The sequence below is a fragment of the Dromaius novaehollandiae genome, chromosome 3, assembly GCF_036370855.1.
Source record: "Dromaius novaehollandiae isolate bDroNov1 chromosome 3, bDroNov1.hap1, whole genome shotgun sequence".
In the NCBI taxonomy this organism is placed as follows: Eukaryota; Metazoa; Chordata; class Aves; order Casuariiformes; family Dromaiidae; genus Dromaius; species Dromaius novaehollandiae.
This window is the reverse complement of record NC_088100.1, coordinates 16,008,528-16,022,523: the sequence shown is the minus strand read 5'-3', so window position 1 is coordinate 16,022,523 and position 13,996 is coordinate 16,008,528. Positions and strand designations below refer to the sequence as shown.

The 13,996-nt window shown below is 37.0% G+C and overlaps 1 protein-coding gene across 3 annotated transcripts in view; it reads left to right on the top strand.

Moving 5' to 3' along the window:
• Positions 1–13,996, top strand: part of LPIN1 (lipin 1) — a 50,682-nt gene that overhangs the window by 21,110 nt on the left and 15,576 nt on the right. For all 3 annotated transcript variants that reach the window (XM_064508454.1, XM_026097173.2, XM_064508455.1), the window contains 8 exons: positions 1,107–1,416; positions 2,980–3,073; positions 4,476–4,663; positions 5,818–5,911; positions 6,496–6,565; positions 9,522–9,614; positions 11,025–11,095; positions 13,171–13,315. In XM_064508454.1, the coding sequence (XP_064364524.1) occupies positions 1,107–1,416; positions 2,980–3,073; positions 4,476–4,663; positions 5,818–5,911; positions 6,496–6,565; positions 9,522–9,614; positions 11,025–11,095; positions 13,171–13,315 (1,065 nt within the window). The remainder of the gene's footprint in view (positions 1–1,106; positions 1,417–2,979; positions 3,074–4,475; positions 4,664–5,817; positions 5,912–6,495; positions 6,566–9,521; positions 9,615–11,024; positions 11,096–13,170; positions 13,316–13,996) is intronic.

Below are 13,996 nucleotides of genomic sequence, written 5' to 3'. Positions count from 1 at the left end.
AGAGGTTTCTTATTTCCTTCAGGAGAGCTGTAGCCTCCTCTTTAGTATGCATGAGATGAGCTGTCCCGTCACCCCACATTATTCTCCTCCTCACATATTTTATGAGAAAATGGGGAGCCATTTTTCTATACACGGAGAACTGATTTAAGTGCAGAAGACCAGGTAGGAATTTCAAATTGGCAATCCCAGTCTGAGATTTAGGGCCTCGTGTTAGGAAATCTAGGTGTTTCATTTTTATCCCTGTCTCACAGCCTGCTGTGTACTGCAAATCTTATTCCTGGATGCTTTCCCTTCTACATTCACTTTCTATGTCCCTAGCCAAGCTACTCTGAGTTAATCTGATAATGCCTTAACTTGGAGTTATGCTTTGGGTGTTGTTTATCTTCTTCGTAAAAGTTTGTTTGTTATGTCATAAAGCTTGTAGCTGTGCTCAGAGGTGCTGCTCCCCCATATAAGAGCACCTCACGTTCCGCATTCAGAGCAGCTCTAGAATTGTGCCTACAAAGTGATTTTAAAAGCTTCATCTGGGGTATAGATGAGCCACAGTACACCACAGTCCTACTCCCTGGGGGCATCCTGATTGTGTAAGGACTCCAGACTGCACTGCTTTCTCATGTGTGTAGGGCTTACCTTCCGGCGAAGAAACCTAGGAATTGGGACAGGAGGGGAGGAGGGCAGGGAGGGAGTAGTGGTGTGTTTCCAAGGAGGGCAGGGAAAGTGCTGTGGTGTGCTGTGGGGTGTGTGTGTGTGTGTGTGTGTGAGAACGCACTGTGGAACAAATCTTTCCTGAACTCGTGATGCAAGTGAATTGGGCATCCTGAAATCAGGCAAGGTACACAGTGGAGAGGTCTTTCGTGCGCTGTAGAGTCCAGCTCACCTAGTTGTGGCTTTCTGCTATAGTCAGGTATGTTGAGAATCTTATCTCAGTGGATAGGCAAGCGAATAATCTTAAGAGCCTTAGCCAGTGCGTTAGGAAATGCTGAATGCTCTTAACTCCCATGGAACTTGAAATGAAAGAGGGATGAATAGAACAGGTTAAACTGTTCAGTGCTTTGCATTTTCTTAAGAACTTTTCTTTATACCAGTCTGTTTATTTTTCCTCACAGGCCACTTCTCTGCTCAAAGCAAAGGAACCCAGTGTGGTAGATGTAAATCCTTCTGAAAGCACTCATTTTCGGGTCATCCAGAGTGCACCTATAGAGGAGTTTAACACTGTGTCTCCTCTACCTGCCCTTGGACAAGCAGATGCAGCAGCTGCTGGTGAAAGTGAGCCCTTGCCAGCTGAGACAAATAAGCCAGAGATGGAGTCTGCAGTAGCAGCTGTACCACCGTTGCCTGCCAATGAAGAAATAAAACAAGCTGCAGCTTGCTCAGCCCAACCAGTTGGCAAGACAGATTCCCCTTCCAGAAGGAAAGGTAAAGCTGTTGATTCTGCACTTCTGTACGCAGGGTTTTGCCTTTGGATTTCATAGTGATCGATCACTTCACTTTCATATAAATTAATCTGTGCCCTTAGGATGTTTTCAGATGTGGAAAAGAATAAGCTTTTAAAAAAGCCACCCAAACTGAAGCTGTGTGGCAGACCCTTCGTAAGAGTCATGTAGTAAGATAAAATGTTCTGCTTGGTCTGGGATATTTGGCAGTTCTGTATGTATGAGTAAGGCTGCATAACTTATGCCAAATTCATCTGATTTCATAAATTCAAAGTTTTCAGGTTTTGGTACACGCATACTGTAGATCTGTTGGGTCAACTGCTCTGACTGATTTCTGAGTTGCCCTATCTTGCTGTTATTTGTGGAACCTCTATACTCCAATGCAAAATTGTAGTATGTCTTTTGCATGAACAACAGACTTAAAATATAAAAGAAAAATAAAATTAGGTGGTTTTGTTTCACATGAGCAATTTCAGTTCTGTGTGGTACACATACTGTCTTGAATTTATGAGATCTAACAAGTATCTCTGAAATATAAGAGTATATCTGTCTGCTTTTCTACTTGCTGATTTCTGGGATCTATACCATAGTACTTTATTCTAAGTGTTAGAATCCTCACATGAAATTTATTCACTTGCAGATGTTATGTTTTAGAGTCCTAATTATTCTGTAGTTATCTAAGCCCTATATGGTTTGGTTTGTGAAGTTGTTCTTGATCAGTAAACATGCTAATAGGAACAAGTTTCTTAGCTATGTCCCCACGTGTTCCATGTTTTTGTTATTCTGCTGACTTTATGTACCCTTCTTCTCGTTGCTTTTCTGATGTTTCATGTTGGATATTGAGACAATGATAAGTTGGGAATTTCTGAATCAATTCCAAATGAGGTTTTGGCCTTAGAGCAGTTACTTTTCTGGATATACCAGCAGCAACAGGACAGAGGTGACACTGTGTGTTAGTAATAATCTAAGATTTAGGAGGGCTGGCTTCAGGTCCCTGCTCTCTTAATTGTCTCCTTCAACGCTGCCCAGGCTTATGCAACACATTAGTTGTATATACTAACCAGTGAGTTGTCTCCATAACAAGCTAGTTGTATTCTATCAGTGACTGTAGTTTATAGTGTATTATTGTGTTATTTCCCTTATGGAAGGGGGGATTGAAGATAAATTTGCTGGAGATTAAATGCTCTGATGGCCTTAGCGTGATAGTAGGCCTATGCAAATACTCCAGAAAGTTTTCCTTTTGTTGTTTTTCTACAGTGACCACTGTGTTCTAATTCCCGTTGGTTTTCTCTGGAACTCTGAGGCTTCAGCATTTTCCAAAATTAGACCTCTGCTATCTCATTTTGTAGGTTCAAAGTGTTAACACTGAATATCAGTGACTAGTTTTGAAACTTCTGGCCCTACTGTTTTACCTAATTGCAGTTATGCACTATTATAACTTGCCTGCTTTCTTGATCTTCAAATAAGTAGTTAAATAATAATAGCAATTCTGGCTTGTTACTCAGAAAATATTAATTAATAGGCTTATTTGTGCAATCCCTTACAGACAAACGAAGCCGGCATCTTGGTGCTGATGGCGTCTATTTAGATGACCTCACTGACATGGATCCAGAAGTTGCTGCACTTTATTTCCCCAAAAAGTATAAGTTCTTTGCTTATATTTTTGCTATTCAAATGGCTCTTTTCTCCTTCCAGATTTAGACCAAACTCTTCATACCAACAAAATAAAACCTCTTCTTTTTTTCAAATTAGAAGCTGAGGTGAAGACAGAAGGAAAACAAAACTCTTTAGATAGGAGTATTGTAACTTTTGGAGAGCTCTGCATTTGTGCCTAAGAAATGTGCTTGAAAATGTTCTTCCATTTTGGTCAACTAAATTGATTGTGGATTGTTATGTAATGTACACTCATGTTTGTGAGTGTTGCTCTCATGTCCTGGGAGAGCAGTTGGCCTTGGGATATATATATACACCCTTGCTCGTTACCTTGAAGAACGTAGTTTACTGTTAATAGTATTAGCATGAAATTATTGCTCTAATATTGTTCTGCTCTAGGTAATCACATACAAATATGAATGCTAGAAGATCATTTTTGGATGAGATACAATACAGTTATTTATGAAAATATTTCATCCCAAACATATAATTTCCAATTTGTTTTAATCTTTGTTAGACCTTCTGTTAACATTTATACATTTATATTTCCACATGATACTTTAGTCACTTTGTTAAAGTCATTGAGCAACAACTAAAGTAGTTTGCACAGTTCATTTTTCTTTGTTGCTTAAACTCAACTGTTGTAATATTAGCATTTCAGTAAAACAGAGAAAGATTAGTAATATATCTAGAAAAAGGTTAGATTGCAATTCCTTTCTCAAATGCATTTGTATAAATCTGGAATGGAAAGCAGAATTTGATGAGCCTGCACATTCTAATAATGATCTTACTGGTGCACAGATTTTAAGCTGGTATAATCATTTAGGGAGTTGCCTTTACATTTCTTAATGTTAATAGTTTGTATGTAGAGTCTTTATATACATATATATTTTTATATATGTGTGTGTGTGTATGTGTGTGTATATATATATATATAGCATATAAATATAAACACACACACAAGCATACACATCCTTTGTTGTGAGTTTAGCTATCTATTTATACTATTTATACAAGTTTGAGAATAAACTATTATTTTTATTCTTGTTCCTATGTGGGAATAATTCTACTGGTATAAACTCTGCTTGTAGCAGCGTTACTCTGTCTGCTAAGTTTGTACAGCTTATTGTTTTATTTTTCCTGTCTCATATAAATAAATGAAGCTACAATTAAACCTGCCTAGTTTAGGCAAAGAATTAGAAGCAATCTCTTTTTTGAGTGTACAGTGAGGCCTATTCTACTGTTTAAATTTTATGGCAAAAAGAAATTAATTTCTTTTAGGTAGTATATTATTTTCTACGTGTGTGTCAGATGTAAACTCTGCTTTTTGAAGAGAGACTATTTGGGAATGAAAACATGAAGTCTGAATGTCTGATTTTTCTTTTCCAGTGGGGATAATGTCCAAAGTAAGAATACAAATGACAATGGGCCACGGTCAGCCAGTCATTCTCCTCAGTCCTTTGGGAGCTCAGGTGTTGACAGTGGTGTCGAAAGCATCTCGGATGGAATTAGAGATTTGCCCTCCATTGCCGTTTCTCTCTGTGGAGGTCTTACTGACAACAAAGAAGTAACCAAAGGTACAGAATGACCTGAATTACAGGGATGTACTGTCAGCCAGGTTTTAGCTTCAGTGATCAAGGAAACAGTGCCCTCCTGTGGCTGTATCTCGGAAATTGTTGAGAAAATAATACTAGCTCAGAAATGAGAAATTTCCTAGAATTTCTTATACTTAAAATAGTAAACTGATATGGGACTTTTGATTTTGACACATTTGAATAATCGACTACCTACTGTATTTTGGGAAATTAGCTTACTGACATTTATATTTCTTAATAGTACTAACTTTATGTCATAATAGCATAAATGGCACTATTGCCACTTAGTATAGTATTCTAGCTTGGAAATTCACAGCTGTCAGTGTCAGGGATGAAAAAAGGTGGTTTGTAAATGAGAACATTAGGAGCGGGAGTTAGAATATCTAAGCTGAATTCCTTTTCTACCTCTGGTTTCTTGTATGACTCTTTGACAAATCATTTAGAATGCTCTGTGCTTAATCTTCCAGCTGTGTAATGTGAAGATAAATGCATTAAGACATGCAAATTCTGCAATAATATGGAGTCATAAAACTGTACGCGCTTGATGCTATACTGATTGTGGTTCAGAACATAGTTACTGAAACATTTCAGAAATAGTGTGATTTATCGGAGCTATTTGTTATTCTGAAAATTCAGTCCACTTGTAAATTATGTGGATTTCATGGAAGGAATCACAGGTAGTGGAAAGGGTGTTTGTTCACAGACATTTTCATTTTGCTGTTGTCCTTACAAATGCTTATTAAGTTTTTTGGCAATGGCTTTTCATGTATGTTGACCCCATCATTTCCTGCTCCTAACTTGGACAGAGGATTACTGGCAGTCATGACAAGGTACTTCCATACCTTGCTTAAAAGCCTGTTTCTGCCCCCCTCCACCCCTCAGAGTTCCATCCCCAGGCTTTCATTTAGCTTCTGTTATGAAGAGGGAAGACACCCAGCAGCTTACAAAGAAACCCTTAGGATCTTCTGAGAGTCTGAACATGTTGCTTCCATATTACTGCTAATCTCAGCACCTTGGGAATAAAGGACTGACCCTGAATATGAAACCTAAGTGTCTGAGATGTCTACGTGGTCTAGATTGGCCCATCCCAAGCATTTACAGGTGCATGTTTTACAAATGTATTTTTTCCTCAACAGAGGAGTTCTTAGAACATGCAGTAACATATCAGCAGTTTGTGGACAATCCTGCTATCATCGATGACCCTAACCTTGTGGTTAAAATTGGAAATAAGTAAGTATATTTCAAAAGAAACATACCTTATTATTGTAACAAAAACATTTCTTTGGCACTTGAGTGCATTAAACCAATTTCACCATAGCTGAGAAGTAGGTTTTGAATGTTCATACCATAGATTTATCAAGAAAGAGTCAAGTCTCTAGTGAATTCAGCCTCTAGTGCTACTGTCTGTAGCCAGAGTTGAGCTGTGTTCAGCACGTTGTAGCAGAAGCTTGACATCTTACAGATTCCAGCCTCTAGCTTTTGTATAGTGGCTTGATGCATAAAAACCAATAAAAACAGCTTGTAAAAACCATATTTCGTGCTGTGATAGTGAGATATAGTAAGGATAGGAAGAATGAATGACAAATATGATTTTTACTTAAGGACGTATTTCTTGCATTTCTTGAAAAGTATTTGCCATAAATACCCGTAAACATACAATGAAATTAGATGGGCCTGCTATTGCTGGTCTGGGCTAGAGTTTGACTCAGGCTAAAGGGGCTTCATGGCTCTAACCTACCAGATGATAAATACTTGGTTGTGAATTAGGACCTTGGGATTACAGAATAGAGTAACCATCTGTCTTGAATGCCTAGATACTACAACTGGACAACAGCTGGTCCCCTTCTACTGGCGATGCAGGCATTCCAGAAACCTTTGCCAAAGGTGAGATTGAACATGAAAGTTAGAGTAGGAGCTGTGATATTCTGCACTTCATTAAGGCATATAATTCACTAAGGCAGGGAAAATGGCTGTTTTACAGAAGAATCTGCACATCAGTAATATCAATCCATGCGTAACCACTCACCTGGCTTATAGTAAGGGCTAAATAAGCAAGACTAAATTTGTTCTATGAAGAGTATTTATTCACTAGGCTAAAATCATTACGAATACTTGAAGACTTGATCCTGTATCTTCTGCTCTTTTCTTTTATTAATATGGATCGTAAGCATAATTTGTGTTTACCCACATTAATGTTTTCTGTAGCTGAATACTTGATGACTGACTTCCATTTTACCTGTATACATCATACATTATCAAATAAAAATAGAGGCCAGGAATTTTAACCTTAGTGAATAAACTCTAAATACTAGATAAGAAAGGAGGCCTGCAACTTGTTAGCTTTCTGTTTCTAGGTTGTTCATTTGTAAACAACCCATGTGGGTAGTGGCAGATAATTATCACTATGTGACTTCTGTATGGTGTCTTATATTAAGTGCATTGATGAACTTAGTACAATTCCATGTGACCAGATGCCACATAGATGCTCAAGACAGGAATACACACCATTGTATATGTTTATAGAGAAATAGGTATCACCATTGGTGCTAGTTTATTCCAGTTAGCTATGGATTTAATAAGTCTTGGAACTTTAACTTTTCTTTTGCCATTTGCAGCACTCAACTTTTGCTTTCCACACATGCAGCATCTTTGGGTTTAAATGAATTCATATGCCACCACTATTGCCATAAATTGTGATTAAAAATTCTTCCAAAACCCAGAATCTCTACCACCGCGATATTTCTGTTTTAGTGTCATAATACCTATATATGCAATCATGCATAGCTGCACTTTAGTATCCCAATATAAAGTCAACTGATCATAGAAGTTCCAAACGTCTGGTGAACCTGGCCTGAATTTCAAGGATGTCACAGAACCAGATATGTTTTGTGTTGCACTGCAGATATTCTACTAATAATCAGAAGTGGGATTCATCCCAAATAACTCAACTGGCTTCAGCAGGAGTACGGTTGTCCTACTTTGCATTTATATTTGCTGGGCACTTCCACAGAATGATCCAGATCTTTATAGGTGCCTGATGTGTCCCCCATGACAATAAAGAGAATGCTAGGTAACTGCATTTTTAATTAGATACTTAAAAGCCAAAACATTTGGCTCAAGCATCTGTCTTTGGTGGATAAATTAGAAAAACCAGAATGTAATGTTTGGGCCATTGTAGTTAAGGGAAAAGGCAATGCCTTCAACAGCACCATGGTTTTGTCATTTCATAACCTGTGCAAATGGGTCATCAATTAAGAAAAGTCTTTTATGAATGTGAAATTCACTGGGTTTGTTTTTTACAGCTAAATTGTATTCTGGAGTCTGATAGCTTTCTAGACTGAAGAATTTTAATTGAATGCACAAGTATATGTAGTTGGAACAGTATATATGATTGGAAAGATTACTTGGCTGAACTATACCTCTGAAACTGCAATTACCCATTTCTGCTACCAGTCATCCTGCTTGTTTTCTTAATTACTCCTTTGTTAATTAGAGTTTTGATTTGCTTCAACAATGGAACTAAGGAATTGAAATATTAAGATACTTTATCAAAATAGGTTTCAGGAAGTGATTAAAAACTGGAGCTTTTGCAAAAATTCACCTGTGTTCAGCAAAATACATTTAAACTGTAAGCATGTGAACTATCTCATTAAAAGTCAATGGACAGTCTGCTTGAAGTTGTGCATCTGTTTGAGAACCTCCTTAAATTGTAGCCTTTGTTTTCAGCAATTCCATTCCATTCTCAATAGCTCCATCTGCTTCTCTGTTTTTTAATATTTCCGTTTAAAAACTTCTCAAAACTTATTTGTTCAGTTTTATTCCTCTGTCTTTTTCTGATATGCTTTAGATAGTACAGTGAAGGGGAACCTTTGGAAAACCTGAAAAAAGGATATATTTTACTACCTCATACATTAGCTGAACTCAACTTGCTCTGTCATTACTGCTAACAGATCTTGGAATCACTTCTTTTTTTAAATCACTGATCAACATCATAGTTTTATTACAGTGACTTGGTTTACAGTGGAAAGCAACATTAAATACTGGGAGGCTATCATCTCATAAAAACAGCTGCTAAGCAACCCTAGGGCATATCAAATGCTATTGCCACCTTTATGTAATATTTCCATTTGTCCTTTGCTTGCTCTCTGAGTGAAAGTATTCAGCTTTCATCATAATGCGTAAGGCCCCAGTCATTTTGAATACTGAAAGAAAATTTTCTCTGCTGAGATCCAGTATATATAACCGATGAAAAGTAGCCAGGGCTAAAAAGCAGTCCTAACGCTACCAGTCAAATTTGTAGCATCATACTGAATGCATACAAATGGGTAACTTCTTTGCTTCTCCCAAACTGGTGATTAAATATGAACTTTATCATTGTTTTTAAATGAGAGTTCATAGTTATTTTTAAACGAGAGTTACCATCTTGCATGCTAGTTTGTAACTGTCCTGCATGAGAGCTCTTTAAAAAAAGTGGTCTGCCTTTTATTTTTGTTTTTTATGATTTGCACTAAGCAACTTCAACTTAAAGACTGTAGGTTCTCCATTCTAGACATTATACTAATACCTGTTTATGCTTTTTTCTTCTTTGATTTTTATCTTTTTTTTTTCTTTTTCCTTTTAAAAATTCCATAAGTATTCATGCTTAAGTTACTTAAGGGCAGCTCTGGATACCATTAGATTTTGCTTTAGTAGAATTTATGGTCCACAGACAGTATGTTTCCTTTTATTCTATTTATCATGAGTTAAAATTGTGTGTTTGGCACTTTCTTTCGTTTACATATATTAGGTTGTCCTTTGTTTTGGGGTGGGTTTTTTTTATGTTACCATTCATTTATCACAGGCCACTGTGGAATCTATAATGAGAGATAAGATGCCCAAAAAAGGTGGAAGATGGTGGTTTTCATGGCGAGGGAGAAACAGCACTATTAAAGAGGTAAGTTTAAAAGCAGAGTTTCTTTCCAGGTGCAGTTGGAATGCTGGATACCTCCACATCCATCCCTCAGAGCTTTGCTTCTGGGGGTAGCTCAGTACTCACTGACTGAAGACACTCGCATTAAAAGATATAAAGCAGGACCCAAAGTCTGACTCCTGTTGACTTCAGAAAGCCTTGGAATAGACCCTTATCTGAAACATTTCACTGTGGTATTTTGATTCTACATTTCTGTTCATTACGGAGACTTGAGGCAGTGTTATCTAATGGGTTAAATCTGTGTCTGGGACCTAAAACTGAAGAGTTGTGCCACTAATTCGATGTCTTTGTGCAGATTGCTTACCTTTCTGCAGCTTTCTTTTGACAGTTGAAAACCAGAGATATTTAAGAGTAGAGTGAGCTGTAAAATTCAGCAAAACCTAAGATGGAAAAATGAATATATATTAGTTTTAACATTCTTTTTGAATTTCTTTTCTGGGTATTAAAGTTTGTGGTAACAGCCTTAAAACCATGGATGAACATTAAAGCATAGTGGAAAAAAAGCAAAACTTTATATGAAGTATTGATCTCCTGTCTAGACATATTTAAAATTGGCTAATAAAATCTCTCCGTATTAATGTATAGTATTGAAGCATTAGAACTTGAGGGGAGAAAATGACTTCTGATACGTTTTTATGGTTGTGTTTCAGTAGATGAACTTTTCAGGTTAGCATGAAATAACCATTGTACTTGTCTGCAGGTATGAGCTTCAGAACATGAGATTTTAATTTTTACAATTTATTGAACGTTTTAGATTTTTTTTCTGAGTGGAATTATTTGCTTATATATTAAGCTGTGGCAGCTCAATGGACAAAGGGAGGTGTTGCTGTCATTTGTTTCTCTCAAAATCATTCTGTGTTTAAAAGTCTTTCTCATGTGGGATGAAATTTATCAGACCTTAGCATCTATTCAAGGTAAAAGCAGTTCAGAAAGTTTTATTGGATTAAATATTTTAGTGATTCCTTGGAATGTAATTGTAAAGTTTTGCAGAATCATACCTTGCTTTTTCAAGTGAAATCTAGCGATTTGAGGTGCATGAGCTGAGGTAGCTATAGGATTGATCCCAGAACGTCAACAGTGCTAGCCATGTGAAATCTGATATTTCTGTACCTTTTCCATGCAAAACCAAATCTTATTTCTTCCTCTGAGTTCTATACTTGCAGCTTTTTAGTTCTTTGTGCAGCCTTTTTTCTTAAAAACACAAATTTTACTTTCTCTACAAACAAAAAAAGAAAAATCTCACTTTTTTTTTTGTGTATGCTGTTGATTTTACCAACTCTGTACACCACAGAACTTAGTTCTCAATACTTTTTCTAAACATTTGCTCTGTGTCCGACAGAAGAGTCGCAGCATCTCATACTTTTATTTTTACAGGAAACAAAGCCAGAGCAAGGTATGAGTGCAAGTGGACTAACGGAAGACTCTTCGCAGATGATGGCAAACAGGTACCCAAAAACCTATGTGTACCTGAAGTGAACAGGAGTTAGTCTAAAAAGCAGAGCAAGCTATGTTTAAACAAAGGAACACTGCAACAATGAAATATGTTCAATTTGCTATTAATTTCACCAAATAAGTGCAGATAAGAAGGCTTTAGCCATAGTAGGGTTGCAGACCCTGCAAGTGTGCTCTAGCATTTCTAGCTTATGGCTTGGCTGGCACCTCTGTGACAAGTATTCCAGCCTCCAGTATCAAACAGATATTCCAGCCCCTTGAAAACAAAGAACAGTGGGAGCGGTTTTCCAAAGTTATCTGTATCTCTTTGAGTTCTAAGGGAGCATCATAGATGACCCCAGGTTGTTGTATCTTCCCAGTTGCTGAAATTTCTGATTTAAGCATATTTGTGGCCTGACATCTTAATTTTTTCCTGCATATCTTAGAACTTCAGGGGCCTAAGACTTGCCAGGGTTTTTTCACTGGCAGTAGGTAGGGAAATGTCATGGTTTCCTATTATTTCTTTGAAGGATTGCAGAAGTCTTCAGCTTCACGTCCTCTAAATGGATAAACTGTATGGCCAGAATCTCTCCTGTAGGAGGATTCCACAAGATGGGCCCCGGAAGCTCTAGAGGAATGAGTTAGCCAGGGAGAGCTCTCCTGCCCTGCCGCTCTGCTGGACATGCAGATTGTCTGCACTTAGTGCTAAAGAGGCCCGTAGGACCCAGATTCAAATATGCTTTATGCTGATGAAGTTAAGATGTTTGTGAAACAAAAAGGAAGAAGAGATGCTATTTTTGCAATAGTTCTCATTCTTTCTGGAGGTCAGCAGTTGCAGTCCAGGAGCATTTGCTGCAATGAGGATTCCCTATTCTGTAGGAGACCAGCTGTTGCCTTAGTTGTCTCTGTTTTCAGAATTTGTGAGATCCACGGAATGAATCAAAAGGACTGATTTTTCTCTTTAATGATGACAAATGGCATTTATGTATGTTGTTTCTTATATGGTTGTTTACAGATAAGTCTAATCCCACTTTAAAGCTTAAAGCAGGCTAGATGCTGTAATCAGCATTCTTTGTTTAAAATTTAACTGACCTTAGAAATCTGTCATTAGGAATTTATTGCTTATGAGCACAGTGCGGTGACTGAAATGCTGAGTAGCGCTTTTGAGATGTGATGTTACAAAGGATAATAAAATGGGGTTTTAAATGTTGCTAATTATGAGAAGTGGTATCTTGATAGTGGGTCAAGACTTACTAACATCAAACATAATCCAGCTGTGGTAGAAATAAAACAGTCAGCATTTGGCCTCTTAAAAATGAGATTTGCAGGATCTTAAAACATATTTTAGCTGCCACCTGAGGTGGTAGTTTTTGTTTACTGTAGGAGTAACTTCTGAAGAAAAATATCCTTAAAAAAATTTCTGAAAAAAGAGATGTGTCAGAAAAAATATTTTTATACTGTTGTGTATTTAAAAAGACATTGTGTAAAGGAACTCCAGTTTATGGCTTTTCGTTGTCACAGCCTGAACAGGGTAATCCTGCAAAGTATCTTAGAAAAGAATAATCCAATGAACAAAAGTTCTTCACTGAAAGAGAAGAGGACGTTATTTTCTGTAATAAAATTGCGATCACCATAGTTGGGATTTTTTTTATTAATGGCTAAATTATATGGAGAAAAGCCAATATAACAAAATCCCAATTCTTCATCTGAGAATTGAGTGATTTTTTTTTTTTTTTTTTTTTTTTTGTAGTTACAGCATCTAACAGGTATTTTTTTACCGTCTATGAGATTTTAATGAGTCAACATGACATATTAATTTACATCTGTTAAGTTAAAGTGATGAGAAATAGCGTATAGACAACTGAATGACCAGAAGAATCCAAGTATGAATAATGGGGAACATGCATGAATGAAAATTCAGCACTTCATTGATATATTTACAGCCAGGTTGTGAATGACCTCTTGAGAGACAGTACTTAGGAGAGAAAAATCAATGACTTATTTGGTGATTCACTGTTAATGCATTTTTAATGGATACTGAGATGCACTTACTGAGATTGCACACACAGAAAATGATGCTATGTTGCAGAATAAAAGATGAATCTTCGTCAAGTGATGAAGACCCTAGAGCTGCCAAACAAAACCTTGGGTCATTACAAACCAACTCCAGTCATCTTTCATTATTGTCTGGAATCAGTTACAAAAAAACCCTTCGACTCACTTCTGACCAGCTTGTGAGTTAATTTTACCTCCTTGTCCTGAAATGCCATTTCTAATATGACAAGAACCATGTTGTTACTCAGGCTTGCAAGGCTTAATTAGCTCTTACTGCTTGAATTTAATCCTGTCTTTTATTACATTTTCAAATTTTTTTCCTTCTTTCAATATTAAGCATGAATGTTGTACCTTGCAATAAGTGTTAGGTTTCAGAGATTGGGAGACGTGGGATCCCCTTTAGATAAATATCAAAATTAAATTCCAAAGTCCATATTTTGTGAAGTGACTAAGTGTAGTGGAATCACATCTTTTCTGTATTATGTATAATGTGGCTATTTGTGTAGGTGTCAACTAACAGGCCTGTATTTTTTTTTTCCTTTTCCTTCATTCTTAGGTAGACAGGCACATCTTACACAAACACAGTCGTCTTTTAGTAGCTTCTGAAAGAGCTGTTTGTGAATTTACTCTGAGGGCAGGCTGTTAATTTCTTGGGAGCCAAATCTCTTCTTCTGTCAGGTGTTTTGACTAATGGTGACAAAACTTGCTGTTTTGTTTTCAGTATGTTCCTATTTGATTTGGAAAAGTTGGCTACTTTAGAGGAGTACTTTTCGTGTCCTTATCTGCAGCCAATTAATTTTCTAAAGGAAATGCACACAAGGAATACAGCGTTAGGTGGCCCATCAGTCACTGGCTCAATA